A 21,660-nucleotide genomic window follows, 5' to 3' on the forward strand; every position below is an offset into this window, starting at 1 on the left:
CACACAAACATCACACACAATCAAAATTGCATAAAACAAGGGTAAACCTTGGACAAAGATTGAGATGTCAAATTTAATGTACACTGAACATTTCACACAAATGACAACAAAATGATCTTTTCACAAAAACTTGTCTTCATTCAGCCATAAACATTCACATAAAATGACAGTTGGAACCGTAGACTTTCCATTCAGAAAAAAACCATGTCTTTGGCCAATTCAATAAGGACTGGAAAATGATAACATTATATTTCACCGACCTACACATCTAAACGAAAAGCTGGTGCTTGAAAGTTGTACACGTGATTTTACATACACACTCTCTCTCTCTCAGATCAGATTTGATTTGACCTCTCTCTCTCACACACACACCCTCAAATGCCTAACAGTTCCATACCACATTTTCCCTCTTTGAACACACACACAATCATGCACACACACATGCGTGCACACACACACACACACATACTGGCACACACACACTATGATCATTTGCACCAGGTACACATGTAATCATAGTGCTTTTAGTTATGCGCTATAGAAATCTCCTTAATAAATAAATAAATCATGAAAATCACATTCAAAGATATAAAGACATGAATCAAGCAATTACATTTTCACATTGACTGACCAACAGAAAACCTCAACAACATTTTTTTCTTGAAAAAATACAGGTGCAGGAATAAAATCAGAAAAGTAACCTGCCCAGATAAAATGTATTCACAAGATTTCATGACAACATACACATCAATAAAAGAACATAGTTTTGATTTTCTGGTCAATGAAAGTAAACAATGCAGTATTAACTTTCGGGAGACGTCTGAAAGTGAAAAAGGTTTTGCTCTTTGTTTTGGAGTTTTCTAATATCAAATGTCTCTCAGAAGTGAGCCAGAAAGAGTAATACAGAAAGCAGGATAACACTGGGGAAACAGAAATTTGGCAGAAGCAAGATACGATTTTTACATCAAACACTCCATACTAGAGGAAGAGAGTGGAAAGCATATTAGAGGTTGAATAAAATGGCCCCTTGGGTTCCAAATATTTGCTGATGGATACTATTCACTCAAAGAAAACAAATAGGCGCACAGGACAAAGTCCTCAAAACAGAATGTAGCTTCAGAACGGGGATGGGGGGGGGGGGGGGGGGGGGGGGGTAGGTAGGAAAGCTGGCAATAATAAACAAAAACAACAATTAACTTACAAGCCTCTTTCTCCAAAAACCAAACCTATGTCTAAGGCCAGGCGTCATTGTTCTACTTCTCCCAAACAGGCATACAGTGGTACCTGCAATGTCAGGACACCTCTCAATAAAGGACACTTCCTTCAGTTCATCTGTCTATTATCTTGACCAAAATATACCTGTCTTGACAGATAGGTCACCTGCGATGCAGGGTGTCCTTTCAATGCACGTACCACTGTATAGACATGCATATATAATGCATAAAGAATCTTCAGGAATTCTCGCAGCACACTCTTTTTTGAGAGGAGGAACAACTTACTTCAGTCTCAGTGGCGCATTCTTTTTTTGGACTCATGAACTATCAGACCTATCAATTCTGACAGATTAAAAATGTGTCATAGGTTTCATGAAAAGAAACTGTAGTTTGATTCTGAGCTGATCCCTGCCCAAACCTTTATAACAGTATCACAGAGATTGTTTTGCTGTTGTTGGTAATTGTTTTGGGATTTGGGATTTTTTATTTGGGGGTATGATTTTTTCAAACTTTATTCAATTTAATTTTACTGTCAAAACGTGAATGTTTCAAATAATTCTGTCACTAGCTTCAAACGCCAGCCTTTCAGACTGAAGTAGGAAAGCCAATTACAGTGGAACTTAACCCCCCTTTTAAGACCCCCTACATTAAGACTCCTCTTTTAAGACCCTGTTTTCTTAGTTTATTGTTCATATATAACCTTTGTTAATTTACAACCCATTTTAAGACTCCCTCCTTTTTAAGACCTGATTTTCTCAGATTTTTGAAGGTCTTAAAAGGGGGGTTCCACTGTAGCATCACCACGGAAAGTGATCACTGCTTAATAAAGACAGGCACAGTCCTTCTCAAGTAAATAATCTCGCTCACCACATCAGATCTGGCTAGGTTTTGACATGGGATAAGACCATCCCCCTACTTTGACACAAACCAAACACCAACAGCCAAGCTGCTTCCGGTGCAGAGCTGCAATATTGTGTGAGACTTATGTGAGCTTGTGACTGAACGACAGTTACGGTACACATGTACTTTTGCGTATCCGTAAACTGGAGAACTCATGGTACCTCTGTGCTATCGAGGATTCAAACCTGTACTATCGGGGATCCCTTCAGGTTTCCGAGACTGTGCTTTGTCTGTTTTGAAATGGTCTGGCGGATTTGCATTGGTAAAATGACAGTTTTTTGGTACCTGACACCCCTCTGGAAAATGACCGTTTTTTGGTACCTGACACCCCTCTGGAACAGCAATGTGAATTTTCTGTGACGGGTATGTTATTCATATGTTATTCTTTTTATACAATGGGTAAAACAGCATTAAAGTATGCGGGTTGTGACATGCTTTGGGAGGATTTATTTGAATGTTCAAGTAGATTGTTTTGTGAGTCAAATGTTCCGGAAAATTGTTTTGTTTATTGAATGTTTTAGAAAACCGTTTGAGTGTTTGAAAGAACTGTATTGTAGGCATGTTATCTAGAAGGAATGATGTGTTTTGTTGTTGTTAGAGGATTTAGTTTGTGCTGGTTGAAATTGTTGAGTTGTCTATGTATGCTTACGGCGTGCATTCTGGGTTTTGCAGAGTGGGCGGAATGTGCGACGGGGTTTCGTTAGACTAGGTTTCGTTAGATGGGGTTTCGTTAGACTAGTTTTGTTAGGTTTAGTGGGGTTCAGTTAGATTTGGTAGATTGGTTTTTGTAGATTGAGATTCAGTAGATTGAAGATTGTTAGGGTTAGAACAGAGTTTAGAGTAAGGATTCAGGGTATTGTCTGTTTTGTCGTGTTCTAATTCTAGAGTGTGGATCTATTTCTGGAGAGGATGTTCTAAGAATATTTTTGAAAGTATTGTTCCGCATGTTAGTTCGGTTCGGTGACCTGACGCGTGTTTCTTTCAGGCGAGATATTCTTTCGGCTAGCCGCTCGCGAAGCTAGGAGGCGAGATTGTCTATGAAACGGTTTAATGGCTAGCTACGCAAGAACTAAACACCATTGGTTGATTCCGAAAAGGTCGTCTGCACTGGTCGGTAAAAAACGATCGGATGGTCAGCTGCGTGGCTGCCATGTTTTCTTGCCAAGCGAGCAAGCCCAAAGCTACCTAGCGTTCGAGGCGAGAATTCTAGCGTCACTCGCGGCGAGATGTGCCCAAGAAACGGTACTTCCTTGCCCCACTTCCCAATCTCGCCTATTCTCGCCTGTAAGAAAAAGGGGAATGGTTGATCGGACTCTGCTCTAGATTAGGATCTCTGTATTGTTATTGTTTATTTGTGTGTCTTTTTGTGAAAGAATTTAGAAGATTGTAAGAAGTTTTTGTTGGTGTAACTGTAAACCCTCCATTTTTCCCACATTTTCCCCACAACATCGTTTGGAAATAAAAGAACTGGGTAATATAACCGGTGTCAATTGTTTTGACTGTTTGAGTTTATAGAGAGAGAAAGGGACACTCGGCTACATTTGGCACTAGGTTACACTAAATTTCTTAAAAGCCATTAGTTCCAATCTGCAAAATTAATGAATCAAAACATTTGAACTGTGAACATGAACCAGCCAGGCTGTTGCTGTGTGGTGTGTGTCCATGTGGAGGGCTGGTCTTAATGCCATGTAACAGCCTGCACACATCTGAGAGGATGAGTAACACTGTTGAGCTTCACTGGAAGTTCTGTGCCTTTAAGCCATACAAAACATTTCTGACAAAAATATAAAATAGTTGAACACCAAAAAAAAAAGAAGAGAAAAAAGTGTCAAGTTGACCAGAGGAACACACGTAGCAGATTATACACATGGGTGCCGAATACCACGCGTGGAGGTGTACGTGTTAGTGTTGAAACTTGTTAGTGGAAGGGACTCGCGGCTTCTGCCTGAAAAACCAAACACCAAAATAAAAACACCATGCATGCAGAACCCAAATGTTTAAAAATCATGCAAAAACTAACAAAATCAACACATGCACACACAAAACACAAAAGCACAAAAGAACAACAAACAAAACAAAAAGGAAAAAAGAAAAAACACCAGAGGGAAACGGCAACAACTTCACAAGAACTGAAATGGTTTTTTTCCTCCCTCCAACCAAACCATTGGGCACACATACAAGGTCATGCAAATTCATGCATAAATAGATCAGGCACAGCGATACCTGCAAGGCCAGGCCCCTCCGATGAGAGGATATGTGATCTTCCGTTGTCACTTTGGCTATCATCTTTACCAAAGTATACCTATCATGAAAGGCCACCTACAATGTAGGGACACTTTTGCTTGGTCTCAATGGTATGCTTTTGTCGCAGGCACCACTTTTTCTCATAAAAGAACATGGAAAATATTCCTGTAGACGGGAGCATCTCGTTACTCCCCCGTATCGTTACTCCCCCGGCTCGTTACTCCCCCGGCTTGTTACTAACCCTAACCCTAAGTAAGGGGGAGTAACGAGCCGGGGGAGTAACGAGCCGGGCCCCCTGTAGACTAGTAAGTGATTTTTAACCACGTTATTGTCAACATGCATGGCTTTCTCCAACAGTGTGTTACTTATGATCATTCAAACTTGAAGACAACAAAGTGGATTTTTTGTCTATGAGGAAACACAAAGTGAATCTAAAGCATCCCGAACTATAACTACTTTCAATCTTTATAGCATCATGTGCTTCAGAACATGCGGTGACAACTAATTATATGCCTGTGATCTTTCAGAACAACAAATTGGAAGAGAAAGCCCAATGAGATAAACAAAAACAGTAAAATAAAATCTAAACTACATTACAATGTACTATATCAGATACATACAACAGAGAAAATTTAAAAAACAGAAAGGGAGTCAGAGAGAGTTGGAAGGAAAGGTTAATGACAATAAAGATTTAAAAAAAAAAAGTCACACAATTAAACCATGAAAAAGACAACTAACTCACACACTGAACCAGCACATTGTCCATGCTTTGTTAAAAGGAAAAGGAAATACTTCATTAAACAGGTAACTAGATCAAGTACATTGTACAAGCATGCAAATACTGCAAATGGGATGACTGGAGAGTCCCTAATTCCTCTATGGAACATGCATATATGTATGCATACAGGAGTTGTTTTAAAAAGTACTTGCTTCTTAAGTACACACACACACACACACACACACACACACACACACACACACACACACACACACACACACACACTCACACACACACACACTTTCTGAAATGTGGATGCATGCAGAGAAGCAATACAAGCATGCTAAAGTCATGTCTATCTCTCTCTGTCTCTGTCTCTCTCTCCCCCCCCCCCCCCCCCCCCTCTTTTGCAGTCTTACTTATTCAAGAAAAGTCTTCATAGCAGCTGAATAATTGTCTATCACACTTGACAAAACCAACCACCCTACATAACCGACTCATGGATTATTCAAAGACCAAAAAACAAAGAGACAGTCCTGAAACCAATTGCCACAACACAAATGACTACAATAAAAATTAAGTAAACAGCTGAGTATTTGTTCTGGACATATTCACCACAACATATATATCATAAAGCTAAAACAAGCGCGGCCATTTTAATGATGGAACATCTGCTATCAATTACTCACTTTTTTGCGATAATATCATAGTACACACATTTACCACCCAGAAAGAAAAAGACAACTTCCGAATGACTAGCTGGAAAAGGCAGTGATGTCATGCTAAAATCTCCCACATACAATACAACCAATACACTATTCTTCCTCTAAAAATGAGGTAGTGGAGGTGTTTTGTTGTAAGGGGGAATGGTGGGGAGGGATGAGGGGTGATCAAATAGCCTTCCATGGATGGTTTTGCAGGTGCCCTACTTTGTAAGAAAAATAAATCGATCAGCCTTTCAAGGTGTGACTTACACAAGACATGCTAGATTTTTACAACAACAACAACAACAACAAAGACATCAACACCAACAGCAACAACAACAACATTTTCTCTTTTCATTTTGCTGACAGAATTCTAACCCAGATATGCAATTACACTGTACTTCCAGATATGTTGAAAGATTGAATTAGATTCATTGAGAAACCCATGGAACACAATTAATGTAAGAGTAGCTTGCACATTAATATCCGTGTGGTGTATATATACAGCAGTACCTGCGATGTGTGGACCCTCCCATGAGAGGACACCTCCCTTAAAAAGGACACATTCTCTTGTCCCTTTTTATATTATCTCTACCAAAGTATTCCTGTCATGAAAGGACACCTGCAATGTAGGGACACTTGTGGCTGGTCCCAAGGGTGTCCTTTCATGGCAGGTACCACTGTATACATATATGTGACCCTCCACCACGAAATGAGTCGCATGTCACCTCGCGCGGTTCTGCGCTAGGCTTAATAAAAGTCCGGGGAGTGTCTGGTAACAGTGTGAGGGTCACCTTAGTCACAGGCTTATAACAGTTTTCGCTCTTTTCTAAAAACGGTTTTCACCGCTGGATAGAGCATTCTTTCTTTCTTTATTTGGTGTTTAACGTCGTTTTCAACCATTCAAGGTTATATCGCGACGGGGAAAGGGGGGAGATGGGATAGGGGAAAGGGGGGAGATGGGATAGAGCCACTTGTTAATTGTTTCTTGTTCACAAAAGCACTAATCAAAAAATTGCTCCAAGGGCTTGCAACGTAGTACAATATATGACCTTACTGGGAGAATGCAAGTTTCCAGTACAAAGGACTTAACATTTCTTACATACTGCTTGACTAAAATCTTTACAAACATTGACTATATTCTATACAAGAAACACTTAACAAGGGTAAAAGGAGAAACAGAACCGTTAGTCGCCTCTTACGACATGCTGGGTAGCATCGGGTAAATTCTTTCTCGTCCCAACCAATATGGGACTCCCCCTAACCCGCGGGGGGTGGATAGAGCATAAAAAACTCTTTAGAAAAATGTAAAAATATGAAAATCATGCAAAGGTGACATGCGACTCATTCCGTGGTGGAGGGTCACATATATAATACCAAAAGAGTAACAATTAAGGGTGAATATGTGTGTTGATTAACGTCAGAGCATTGTGATGAGAATGGTGTGAAAAGGTGCGTGACGATGGGGACACTCTGAGATTATACTGTGAAAGAGTCACAAGGGGGATAAGGATGTACGTTGATTGTTCATGGGAGACAAAAATGCACAAGACAGTAAACACAGCAGAACAAACACGAACAGCGCTAAATTGGTGGGATGTTCAAAGTTCATCACAAATTACATAAAGCAGTGGGTATATTTGTGACAAAACTACTCAAAATATGATTATGGTTTTAAACAAATAAATCTAAATGAGAAGAAACACTTTACCATCAGCTTACTGGTAACAAACAAAAAATATCATCATGCATGGTTTTAAGCCAACAGCCAAGATACACAACACAGTGTCCTTGGTGACAACATTTCTTCAAACCCCGCAAAAGAAAAGCATCTTGTTTGACTATCACAACCTACTTTTGAGTGCACATGAGAATGAGGTTTTGGACAGCGGTGAGGGTGGAGGCCTCATTCTGTCCTGTGATGAGGTGACGGTCCACAACTATGTGCACAGCATTGTTTTCACTACCTGCGAAACATATCAAAGCATTATAGATAACAGTTTCAGTGTTGTAGACCTGTATATACCCTAAAATTGCTGTTGGGATGCTATGTGACAAAAGTTTTTATTTTGTATTTTCTGTTTTAAATGAGTATATACATTCCTGGACTTTAAAGTTTTCTGAAAGTGCTGTAAAATTGTAATGTAACACACACACACACACACACACACACACACACACACAAACAAACACACATACACACACGCACACACATTCACACATACACTCTTTTAGACAGAAATGTTTTTGCTGGTCGGCATAACATTTTTACTTACTTGCATACTTCCCTCCGTGGTCCTTGATAAAGTCTTCAGGTATAACAGGTAAAGATGAGAATTCTGGAAGGTGAGCTAACTCAAACACCGAAGGCTGAAACACAAAGGAAATCTGCTGCTAAGCCTGTTGCATTCAGACACATTTTAAAGACTGGAATGTCAAACAAAGTTCAAAATTTAATTACATTAGACATAAGACATCTTTATTATCTCATATGACAAATTTAAATGTGTTGCAGTAAACACATAAAGCAATTCACAGACATGATATGCATAAAGTCTGTACATGTATATTCAAACTGCAGTGACAGCAAAATACTAACACACAGGCAACCAGATTTTGCACCCTTGTAAAATGCAGTTGTGGCTATTTATTTTGTTTGTTTGTTTTTTAGTTTCTGTCGTTTCATTCCTACACTCTGAAACTATGCTCTGTTTGCTTTGCAGAAAGTGGTTGCTCGTGTAACTCACAGCTGTCATGCAGTATTCTCCTAGATGCCAAGACTTTCCATCGTCCTTCCTGGCACAGCACAATGCTGCCACACCCATCCCTATGGCACAAATGGGCTCTGAAAAACAAACATAAGTATACACAATGTATTCTAAATTCAAATTTACAATATTTTCATTGCCTGCAACAATACTACTTGATTTTGTTACCCCGAGACTTATGGATTTCACTGCAATGTGAAACAAGTCGTGTGAAGCTATATAAAAAGTTAGTCAAGCTGTCGGCATCAAAGTAACAGATTAACACCAAAAAACAGTCATCACCGAGAATATATTAAGATAGTCTCGACTAACCACACCCAAAGACGGAGATGGGTCACGTTGTCTCCGCATAGCGTGCGAATGTAGTACTTACTTGACCTATTTTCTGTCATTCTAAGCACATTTTTAGAGTAAACATGACATATGTATATATTTTTTAATTCAAAAGAAATTGAGAAATACGGTGCAATCATTTTAAAATTGAAATTCAATCCCATAGTCCGGACTTCGTCAAAGATTGCTTGACCAAATTTCAATCAATTTGATTGAAAAATGAGGGCGTGACAGTGCTGCCTCAACTTTCACAAAAAGACGGATATGACGTCATCAAAGACATTTATCTAAAAAAGGAAAAAAACATCTGGGGATATCATACCCAGGAACTCTCATGTGAAATTTCATGAAAATCGGTCGAGAACTTTTCTCCGAATCGCTCTACACACACATTCATACACACACACACACACACACACACATACACCACCTCCCTCGTCTCGATTCCCCGTCAATGTTAAAACATTTAGTCAATATTGACTAAATGTAAAAAAAATACTAGGGAATACGGCTTGGGGTGATTTGAATATTGAATAAACTTACTTTTCTCAGCCACAAAATGTGCAATGAGTTGGCCTAGATCTGTGTTGTTGGCGAGGTCGTGAACTGCCCCAGGGCATGCTGGGATCAGCATGGCTGAATAACGATTAACTGAAACACACACGTTAGCAAATGATTATAATTATATACAAAGCAGAAAAGAAACAATTAAGCACAACACATTAACATCTTTGTTAACACGAAGACTGTCACAAGAACAGAACTTTGTTTCCCTCATCTGTTTTTATTTTTTTATCTTTTATTTATTCTTTTCATCCTCTCTTCTCTTGCTTGCCCCGACGCTTGTTCCTTCTCCCAGATCGTTCTCACGCCGCCCCGTCCCAGCACTCACTGCAACATCCACCCCCGAACTTCGTTCCGCCGCCAGACTTGTCGAATTACAGACGCTCCAGGGAAGGATGTCAGGCCGCTGCGGTAGGCTACCCTCGGAGGATGACACTGCACTGCTGCTGTGTCACTTCGACGGTGTTCAGTATTGGTCCTGTTCCCGGGCACTGGACACAGGCCGCTACCTACTAAGCCTCCTACTGACGACATTGACTGTTAAGTCGCGGAGTCAGACTGAGTGAGCGTCTCCTCAGAGAGCAGACCGCCACTGCGTTCTTCCGTCGGCCCCCCGGAGCATCATACGTTGAAGGCTGGCAGCAGAATATTCAGGGATGGATGGAACAGGACCACTGAGACCAAGGTCACCATGAGAGCCTTGAGCAGGAAGGGTCACAAGAGCCGAGACAAGTTTTTCATTTTTGCGCTTTCTGAGTCGACCAATGTTGGTCAGACACCTGGGCACCCTCACAACCGCATCCGCATTCGTGAAGTGAATGACACTCGGCTGTGTGATCCCAGCCTTCCCATTGGAACTGTAGCACTTCCACTCTGGGTTGGAGTCGACCGAGGCCCGAAAAACCCACGCTCCCCTTGTGAGATTCGAACCACGATCTTCCCGGCCCGCAGTCCGATGCGCTAACCACTGCGCCACGGGGGCTGGTCCCTTTTTCAGACCTGATATTACATGAGTCTTTTAAGGCGGTCCTTGTTTGTTTGTTCGTTCATGGGCTGAAACTCCCACGGCTTTTACGTGTATGACCATTTTTACCCCGCCATTTAGGCAGCCATACGCCGCCTTCGGAGGAATAAGGCGGTCCTTAATTGAACAACCCTGTGAGCCTGACAGAGATGAAGACCATCATTAAGTCTCTGCACAGGACGCCCCAGCCACAGGACAGCTACCACCTGCTATCCAGACCACAGCAGGTGGTCATCTTCCGCCTGAGAACGGGACACAACAAACTTAACCAGCATCTCCACGGGAAGCTGCATGTTGTGCCCTCCCCCATGTGTTCTTGTGGAGAAGCAGAGCAGGACACGGCCCACATCCTGCGAGACTGCAGGAACCACCAGGTGCTGAGAGAGGAAATCTGGCCATTGCCGGAGTCCCTGCACAAGCTGTACGGGCCATTGGCTGCGCTGCAGAGGACCACTAATTATATTTCAAGATCTGGACTCCAAGTGTGATCGGCGATCGAAAAAAGAAGATTAAGCCTGAAGTCGACTTTGCGAAGACTTCGAAATCTTTTTACCGAAAGCATACTTCACATAGTCGACTTCGCCCAATTAATGACACGCTAAATTAAGAGGCCTTAAAAAAAGGGCGTGGGTTTTGGGAGGGGAGGAGGGAGGGGGTGGTCTAGTGCAAAATGAAATGAAGCGATGAGGGTGCACACCATCCACTGTTTCCAGTCCTATGGGTGTAGATGTTGACTTTGACCTGAACTCATTGAACCACCGTCTGTTGCTGTCATCCTGGTGCACGTATTCTACCTGCCGACCCTGCAACACAACCATGAATAGACACATACAGACTGGAACCCCCTTTTAATACAAACTCCCCCCCCCCCCCCCCCCCCCCCCCCCCCCATCTAAGACTTCCCTATTTTAACTTAAGACTACGTTTTCAGAGTTTTCTTTCGATATCTATAACCTCTGTATATTTACTTCCCTTTTTAGACTCCTTCCCTTCTATGACTTGTTCTTCTTGTTTGGAGGTCTTAAAAGGTGGGTTCCACTGTATATATGTAGAGGTGATGAAAGTGTTAACCTAACCACTGTATATATGTAGAGGTGATGAAAGTGTTAACATAACCACTGTAATATATGTAGAGATGATGAAAGTGTTAACCTAACCACTGTATATATGTAGAGATGATGAAAGTGTTAACCTAACCACTGTATATATTATATATGTAGAGGTGATGAAAGTGTTAACCTAACCACTGTATATATGTAGAGATGATGAAAGTGTTAACCTAACCACTGTATATATGTAGAGATGATGAAAGTGTTAACCTAACCACTGTATATATGTAGAGATGATGAAAGTGTTAACCTAACCACTGTATATATGTAGAGATGATGAAAGTGTTAACCTAACCACTGTATATATGTAGAGATGATGAAAGTGTTAACCTAGCAGCTTGTTAGAGACAATGATTCCCCCCCTCCCCTCCTCCCCCTCCACCTTTCAAAGTAAATATACACCAAAGAGATTATTTGTTTGGGACATTAATGACCCTTGGAAGATTTCTTGTAGGATTTTACCCTTCTTTATCTGACAACTTTACAAAATATAGTGCAACTTTTTTATAATAGATCTGTTTAACAGTCAAAAATAAATACATAAAATAAAATTGTAAAAAAAATGAAAAAACAAATTATAGAAAAAAATAGTCTTTCTCAAAACAAAGTCAAATTTTAACGCCAATTTTCAGCTGATAATTTGGTTAACATATGACTCAGCAGAGCATAAATAAACAGGAAGTATATATATGATGTTCTTTGCGACAGCTAGAGTACTGGTACAAAAACTCACATTTGGTGAAGCAAGCTGTATTGCAAAGCTTTGACTTATCAGGCTGTAAGACTGGAGAAATGACTGGGCAGAGACACCTGCAAAAATCAAGAGACAAGATTTTCTTAAAACTATCAAGATCTACTTTTCCTGGGAAGAAAAAATCTGCTGCAAAGCATCCTAGGTATACATTCTGAGTTTCGAAGTCTGTTGTTTGACGTCAACATTTATACAAAGCTGCCCATGGAGAGTAAAACAAGAAAACAAGACTGTAACTGTAAGGTACTGTCAGATATGCTGTCAGAAACATTGCGTGTGGAGGCAAAACAGCAAATCAACAATCTCTTGTGTCAGAACAGTTGAGGCATGTACCCTTGCCTTACAGTCTACACCTCCATGCAGGTGATACTAAACATTTTAGTTTTTTTTCAAATCGCCTTTCAGAAACACAAACAATGTCAATAACAATGTATGCTACTGTACGTTGTTATAAAGGAGTGTGTTTGTTTGTTTGTGTGTACATGTGTGTGTGTGTGTGCCTTATGAGAATGTGTGTGTTTGTGTGTGTGTGTGTTTTTGTGTGTGTGACAATAGGTTGAAAAACCACTTCTGTCATTTGATCAACAGATGTGTGTGTGTGTGTGTGTGTGTGTGTGTGTGTGTGTGTGTGTGTGCGTGCGTGCGTGCGTGCGTGGGTGTGTGTGTGTGTGTGTGTGTGTGTGTGTGAATGTTTGTGTAACTTTGTAAAATCAACCAGAGAATTTAGTATATAACTATACTGTAGCAGACGCCCCCTTTCTCAAAACACGAATAGCGCCGCTGCATATTTCTTGTTTAATTTATAATTGCAAACTGGCACACGCGAAATAAGCTGCTCTGTTTTCTAAATTGTCAAAGAGCGCACACTAAAATATTTGACAGCAAAATAATAATTGAGAATCACCTTCGACAGCTGAACTGACGACGAAAAGACAACTTCCTCTGGGAGCAGCCATTTTGACAATTCGTGTAAAATCTGGATCGGATTTGGAACACTACATTATCAAGAAATTAAATTTAACTAACTGCCAAACGTGTGAAATGTTTTGAAATACAGATACAAAGACATTATCTTACCATATTTTGTTATGTAAAGAGATGAGCAAGCTTTGGAGAAAATGAAAAAGAGAAGGAAAGTAAGAAAAAATATATTCAGGGGAAGCAATTCTACACGTTTATTGAAGAATTGATGAAGTTGTTTCCCTTAGATCATGTCTGAGTGTATGCATGTGTGTGTGTGTGTGTGTGTGTTGATCCATATTTATAAAACAACGACCAACATGTTCTACCATATTTTGTACTGAAACGAAAGAACAAGAACACGATTTCTTTTTAAAACAAATACTGAAATAGACAAAAGAGAGCTCAGGCAAGTTCAGGGGAAGTAATTCCTCACTCCACTGAATAAAATTGTATGTGCGTTGTATCTCTTAGATCGTGTGACATCTTTTTATCAATTAACAACTATCTTCCAATTTGTTATATTTTGTCTGTGTGTGGCTTTTATCTCATTCGTATCAATGCTTGTTTTGATCTTATAAAGTTATATATATGTAAACAATATAAAAGTGACATTCGAAACTGTGCATTTGTTAATCAAAACTGAGGGTGTGTGAGAATAAAATCTGGCTCCGTGTGTATGTGTATGTGTGTTTGGGGGAACATCTTTATTTGAGCTTTCTGTGCCTTGCTGCAGGTCCAATTTCAGTTGTTCGAGACTCCCACATGTTGTATCTGCCCCATGTGTCACACACACACACACACACACCACATACAACACACACAACACATCACACACACTCATCACATCACAAACATCACTAACACACACACATCACATCACCACATCACATCACATCACATATCACCACACATCACATCAATCACATCACACACACACACACACACACATCACATACACACACAGAGAGACTAGGACAATCAATCAATCAATATGAGGCTTATATCGCGCGTATTCCGTGGGTACAGTTCTGTGCGCAGGGATTTATTTTTTATTTTTTTTATTTTTCTTTTATGCAATTTATATCGCGCACATATTCAAGGCGGAGGGATTTATTTATGCCGTGTGAGATGGAATTTTTTTACACAATACTCATCACGCATTCACATCGGCCAGCAGATCGCAGCCCTTTCGGCGCATATCCTACTTTTCACGGCCTATTATTCTAAGTCACACGGGTATTTTGGTGGACATTTTTATCTATGCCTATACAATTTTGCCAGGAGAGACCCTTTTGTCAATCGTGGGATCTTTAACGTGCACACCCCAATGTAGTGTACACGAAGGGACTGTAATGATATGATGTATGTGTAGTATGACACTCACACACATAGACAACACTGTGAAGGCGTGTATAGTAATGATTACACTGTATTGAATATAAGACTAAAAGGTAAGGTTAAACACAAGCACAAAGTAGAGAGTACTGAAGCAAGAGACTGTTCACTGTGATAGCTGAATGCAGACTGCTGCAGAAGGCAGGGATAAAACTGAGGCTGGCTGTGTGGCCAGGCAGTATGGATAACCATGACTAGTGAGCATGCAGATATCACTACATCTCCCTTCTTAAGAAAAAGACTATTGTTTATTAATAAGGTTTTTTTTAAAGTTGATTGGGTGTATTTGTAATTTTGCTGTACTAGGTAATAAACATTGCAATGTAGGCAAACCATAGCCTTTTAAACACATAGTCTTTACATGATACCAATGTATTAAGTAACACCAATCATGAAGTTCTAATGATCATAACCATTAATATTTTAAATCTTCAAATGTCAGTTTTTCTGTGCATTCCTTTGCACTGCCTAAAGAGAGATACGGCAGTAGTGTTTGTACAGAGTCTGGGTCCAGCTACTGGCATCTGTTATCTATTACTGGTGGGAGCTGACTAGGGGCACGTTATCTGCTAGCCATGCCAGAGACTGGAATTTCCTAAATTGCAGTCCTGTGGAGAGTCGCAACTGAATATGCACTATATTCTAGTAGCAATATCACTGTTGGTCTGTTCAAGTGTATCCGTATGACTGCAAGATTTTTTTACACTATATGTTACTGTTCTTCACTACAACAGTCCTGTGGATATCTGTTTCTGCAAATAGAAACGGTGAGTCTACAGGTCTAATTTCTGCGGGGCTTTGACGATTCGGCCTGATCGGGTTGTTGTAGCTCCCGCTTGTGAAGGAAGCTGCTGTTGTAGAGGTTCTTGTTGTGGTGGTTTGGGTGTAGCCTCTACTGCTTGGGGAACGTCTCTGATGTGGACTCTGTTCCTCCTGAGCATCTGTCCTTGTTGCGTGGCAAGCTGGTACGACCTTGGCTCCGCCCTCGGTCCGGTGACGGTAGCTGGGATCCATTTCCCTGTCTGGTAGTCCTGGACACGGGCTTGTTGACCAGGCTGAAGGACTGGCAGGTCTTTGGCATGCCGATCGTGGTACATCTTCTGTACGTTCTGGCGATCTTGAAGCTCTTCTCTGATTGAGTTTGGGAGAGAGTTCAGCTTTATGGGCATGTTGGATCGTGCTTTTCTTCCTGTCAGGATTTCGAGGGGACTTGGAATAGATGAGGACAGAGGGGTGGTGCGCAGACATAGAAGGGCAAGGTCAGGATCAGTTCTGGCTTGGCTGGCCTTCTGTAGAGCATCCTTGACTGTCTGCACGTGTCTCTCACTCATACCGTTGGATCTGGGGTATCTGGGGGAAGAGGTTATGTGGTCGAATGCCCACTCTCTTGCAAATGTGACGAAGGCGTCCGATGAGAATTGGGGGCCGTTGTCACTTATCAGCTTGCTGGGAATGCCATGCTCAGAGAACATCTGCTTTAGTGCTCTGATGACAGTGTTGCTAGTTGCGTCACCAGCAAGCTTTCTGACGATGAAGTACTTGCTGTAGTAGTCAGTGAGCAGCAAATACTCATAGCCATGGAGTCTGAACAGGTCTGTTCCAAGGGTCTCCCATGGGCGACTGGGCACCTCATGTGGCATGAGGGACTCAGGGGACTGCGATGGTTTGTGCTCCTGGCAGATGGGGCATGACTTGGTTCTCTGCTCAATGTCCTTGTTGATTCCAGGCCAGAAGACAGATTCTCTGGCACGAAGTCGCGTCTTCTCGATGCCTTGGTGACCATAATGGAGTTGTTCCATGATGTCTTCCCGTTGTGATTCTGGGATGAGCAAGCGTTGTCCTTTCAGGATGAGCCCGTCTTCAATAGCTAACTCGTCTCTGAAATGCCAAAATGTTCTGATGGCTGGTGGTACTTCCTGGAGAGTGTCTGGCCATCCTGTCACGATCGTACTAGTCAGCTGGCGGCAGGTTGCATTGTCCTCGGTTGCTGCGCGAATGCGGCTGGTACGTTCCGAACTGAACCGCACCATGCTGACCCGTATGTCGAGGTCAATCTCCTGCAGGTTCTTTGCACTTGGCAGTCTCGACAGGGTGTCCGCCAGTGCCATGGTTGAACCAGGTTGATACTCCATAACGAAATTGTAGCCCTGTAGTTTCAGCAGCATTCGCTGGAGTCGTGGAGGAGCTGATGTGAGGGGTTTGTTCAAGATCATCACCAGGGGCTTGTGGTCTGTGACGACCTTGAATGGTCTCCCAAAGAGATAGGTGTGAAATCTTTGGACTCCAAAGACAACTGCCAGGAGTTCTCTTTCAATGCAGGCATACCGTGTTTCTGCATCTGAAAGTGATTTGGAAGCATATGCGATGGGCTGTTGGTCCTGGATTAGGCTGGCTCCAAGGCCTTTGATGCTTGCATCTGTCTGCAGTGTCGGAGTCTTGGAGGTGTCAAAGTATCTCAGGGTTGATGTTTCTGAGATTGCTTCCTTGATCTTCTCAATGCTTGCTTGGTGATGACTCTCCCAGATGAAGGGGACGTCATTCTTCAAGAGGTCCCTCAGAACTGCAGATTTCTCCGAGAGTTTGGGGATGAATGGCGCAAGGAATTGGATGAACCCGAGGAACGTCTGGAGTTCCTTTTTGTTGGTCGGGGTTGCCATGTTGTGAAGGTCTGTTACCTTCTCAGGGTCAGGGTGCACTCCATTGGTGTCGTACTTCATGCCGAAGAATGTAATGGAGTCTGTCTTTATGGTACACTTTTCTGAGTTGAAAACTAGACCATTCTCAGCTGCAACTTTGAAGAGGTTGTGGATGATCTTGTCATGTTCTTCGTTGGTCTTTGCGTAGACAGCAACGTCGTCGGCGATGCCAACTGTCCCGTCCACTTGCTCCAGGATCTGGTCCATCTTCAGCTGGAAGATGTCTTGTGACACGGACAGTCCAAAGGGTAAACGCTTGAAGCAGTACCTGCCGAAAGGTGACTGGAAAGTTGTCAGCAGTTGAGAGTCAGGATGTTATCACTACAGGGACCTCGGTTTTTCGTCTCATCCGAAAGACTAGCACTTGAACCCACCACCTAGGCTAACGCCCTGACCCAGGGTCGAACTCGCAACCTCTCGCTTCCGAGCGCAAGTGCGTTACCACTCGGCCACCCAGTCCTTACACACAGACACATCTATACAAATGTAAATCCACACACACACAAATCCACACACACACACAAGAAAACTTGGAACTTATCAATTCAAAGTAACAGTTTATTTTTCACCCTTTCACAGAATAAGCATATTCGTCTATTGTCATTGTGAAGAGCCAACAAAATTACCGGTATTTGTAGTACATGTATCGATTATCATCACAAGACCATCACAATGATTACTCTATTACCCACAATTAGCTTGATAAAAATTTACACACATGAACTCATAGCAAGAAATGTTGTGGTGCTCAATCATGAATTGTGTCTTGCAAATCATCTTCAGCATGAATTCACTACAAAGGTTAAATAAAAGCATTACACAACAAAAAATAACAATGAAAACGGACTTTTTATTTTATTTTTTATAATACACCAACTTGGTTTTGAGAAAACTATCAATGGCTTAAAATACATACGAATGAGTAAGTAAAAGAATATATATATATATATACGACTTGTGTCTGTGTGTGTGTGTGTGTGTGTGTGTGTGTGTTCGCTATGCCAAGCCAAAGTTCTCGATGGATTTGCTTCAAATTTGGTGGGCATATTCAGGTAGACCCCGGACACAACCTGGTTGATGAGAATTTTCAACACGTGCTCTCAGCGCGCAGCACGGAACCGATTTTGGTTTTTCTGTTCATCTTCCCAGATCCATTCCCACTAACTCTTCCTTATCTTCTCCAGTGTTTTGCGTTTATCTCCCTTCTTTCGTGTGGCGTCAATCCATATTCCCGTTACTACGTTACTATTTTTAGAATGTCACTGCACTGTCCAGAACGCTTTCCTTGCACCCGTAAGTTGTCCTCACTGTAAAAGTGCAAAGGTCGAATCAATTTATAGCCACGCGAAAAATACACTGTCATCTATCTTATAGATATACATATACATATACGGCTTCTGTGTGTGTGTGTGTGTGTGTGTGTGTGTGTGTGTGTGTGTGTGTGTGTGTGTGTGGGCAACACCTGTGGATTGTAGAGTTCTGTTTGTGATGTGGACTGGCGGCTTTGGTGTGTCTGTATGTTCGGGCCTTCCTTTGAGAAGCCATAACAGTTATTATAGGGCTTAGAAATAAGCTCTAAAATTCTCAATCCCGTTTGAGTGGACTTCGCCTTCAAAGGTGATTGTGGTGTTTCAGCACTCAGTTACATTTGGCGTTGTCGACAGGGATGGGACTCGACATGAAATGTTCAGGCCACTGAATCATTTTCGTGCTGTTCCCATTCCACCAACCTGGGAGGGACCTAAGCTTGGCGGGTCCATGGTTCGGAACTTTGGGGACAAAGTTCATTCAAAGGGGGTCGAATGTGACAGGGAGACTACCGTCGCCCTTCACAGCAGACTCTGCAGAGTTGTTCGCCTTAGAAGTTGTGGGCTTTCCTTGCATGTACCCGTGTAACCAAGTTGTCCTCACTGTAAAAGTGCAAAGGTCGAATCTATTTATCGAAAAATCCGCTGTCATCTATCTCTATATATTTATATATATATCTATACATCTATACATATAAATAAAAGAGAGTGTCTGTCTGTCTGTCTGTCTGTGTGTGTGTGTGTGTGTGTGTGTGTGTGTGTGTGTGTCTGTCTGTGTGTGTGTGGAGGCAACACCTGTGGATTGTAGAGTTCTGTTTGTGATGGGGTCTGGCGGATTTTGTTTGTCTGTATGTTCTGGCCTTTGAGAAGCCATAACAATTAATATAGGGCTTAGAAATAAGCTCTACAATTCTCAATCCCGTTTGAGAGGACTTCGCCTTCAAAGGTGATTGTGGTGAACCGCCCCGCTGTCTGTCTCTGTCTCGCGGTTCACCCCGGCGAAGCCGGGTATTCATCTAGTATATATATATATCTATATATATCTATATATATATACGACTAGTGTCTGTGTGTCTGTGTGTCTGTGTGTCTGTGTGTCTGTGTATCTGTCTGTGCGCGATGCACGGCCAAAGTTCTCGATGGATCTGCTTCAAATTTGGTGGGCATATTCAGGTAGACCCGGGACACGACACAACCTGGTCGATATTTCAACACGTGCTCTCAGCGCGCAGCGCGGAACCGATTTTGGTTCCACCTCAGCTATTTTGGTTCCACCTCAGCTACCAGGGCCCCCATACCGACACACCAAAGCCAAAGTTCTCGGTGGATCTTTTTCAAATTTGGACACCGTATTCAGCTACACCCCGGACACAATATCATCGATGAGATATTTCAACACGTGCTCTCAGCGCGCAGCGCTGAAATGATTTTAGTTTTTGTGTTCATTTCACCATTATAAGTAACTCTTCCTTATCTTCTCATCTTCTCCAAGTTTTCAGCGTTTACCTCCCTTCCTTCGTTTGGTGCACTTTTGTGTGACAAGGAGCGTCTTCGGATATTCCCGGCGTTCTGTTACTGTTACTATTTTTAGAAGGTCAACGCAGTGTCCAGAACGTAAATTGGACCCGTAAATTATCCTCACTGTCAAAGTGCAAAGGTCGAATCAATTTATAGCCGCGCGAAAAATACACTGTCATCTATCTCTCTATAGATACGGCTTCTCTGTGTTTTTGTGTGTGTGTGTGTGTGTGTGTGTGTCTCTATGTGAGCAACACCTGTGCATTTTTCAGTTCTGTTTGTGATGTGGTCTGGCGGCTTTTGTGTAATTTTATGTACTGGCCTTCCTTTCAGAAGCTCTAACTTGCTCAGTCCTGTTTGAGTGGAGTTCGCCTCCAAAGGTGATGAACACGGTTACATTCGTCGACAAGGATGGGACTCGATATGGTCAGGAATGGCATTATGGCCACTGAATCATTTTCGTGCTGTTCCCATTCCACGAATCTGGGAGGGACCTAAGCTTGGCGAGCTTGGCGGGTCCATTGTTCGGACCCGGCGAAGCCGGCGTACGGCTCTAAGTACTTCTTCCCGGCAAAGCCGGCTACCCGGCGAAGCGGGTATTCATTCTAGTATATATATATGAGATAATATAACTATTCATCCAAGGGTGAGATAATTCAAATATTGCAACAATGTGCTCTACAGCTGTGCTTTCAAAGCTCAGAGGTGTTAAAAAGACACTGAACATAATATATTACAGAGCACAATCAATCTGAAATCCCTTCCCCATGTTACACACACAATCTCTCTCTTTATCTCTCTCTCTCTATTTCCTCTTTCTCTCCCTCCCCCTCACAATTCTTCTTGTCAATACAGAAGAAATCCTTTCAGTCATTAAAATTGTACTCGCTATACAATTATTATAAAATGTAGTACAAAATCATGAAGGAAGGGGGAAAGCCCCGTAACACACACAGTATATTCACTGCACACAGCCCAACAGAGGAATGATGCAGGAAATCAGAAACAGACTGCAATGCAATGCACAAATGTGTTCAACAACATGAAAATCACTGGTATAGGCATGTGAAGATTCATAACAGCAGGGATAACAGTAAAAAGATGAAACACTCAAACAGTTAATGTTTTGAAACTTGTAAATTTAACAAAGAAGACAATCTTATAATTTACAATCCCCAACAGAGATCAGGGTAACAGACACACTTTGTATTGTAGATACTTGAGGCATTGTGTTAAAATTAACAGGCTTAGTAGTTTTTTCATTGTCAAAGACTGTTCGTATAGCATCCCTCTCTAACTGCAGAGGGACCAACAAAAAATGAATATCTTTTCAATACTGTCAGCAGCTCTAAAAGTTCTATGCAATGGTTTTTATTCCTTTTGTGTATGTTTTTTTCACTGCATTAATAGTTGCACTTCGAGAAACGATATTATATCACCAGGTTCACAGAG

General features: G+C 41.8%; 1 protein-coding gene across 1 annotated transcript; it reads right to left on the reverse strand.

Annotated features, from left to right (window-relative positions):
* Positions 1-55: 55 nt before the first annotated feature.
* LOC138970836 (glutamine amidotransferase-like class 1 domain-containing protein 1) lies at positions 56-13,294 on the reverse strand. The gene is made up of 8 exons (XM_070343384.1): positions 13,234-13,294; positions 12,312-12,388; positions 11,167-11,272; positions 9,425-9,532; positions 8,528-8,625; positions 8,057-8,150; positions 7,636-7,747; positions 56-4,059 (listed from the first exon to the last, which is right to left on the reverse strand). Exons 1-8 carry the CDS (start codon positions 13,283-13,285, stop codon positions 4,017-4,019), a joined length of 690 nt encoding a protein of 229 aa, XP_070199485.1. The 5' UTR covers positions 13,286-13,294; the 3' UTR covers positions 56-4,016.
* Between the last annotated feature and the right edge of the window lie 8,366 nt (positions 13,295-21,660).

This window comes from Littorina saxatilis, linkage group LG7 (assembly GCF_037325665.1).
Source record: "Littorina saxatilis isolate snail1 linkage group LG7, US_GU_Lsax_2.0, whole genome shotgun sequence".
Lineage (NCBI taxonomy): Eukaryota > Metazoa > Mollusca > Gastropoda > Littorinimorpha > Littorinidae > Littorina > Littorina saxatilis.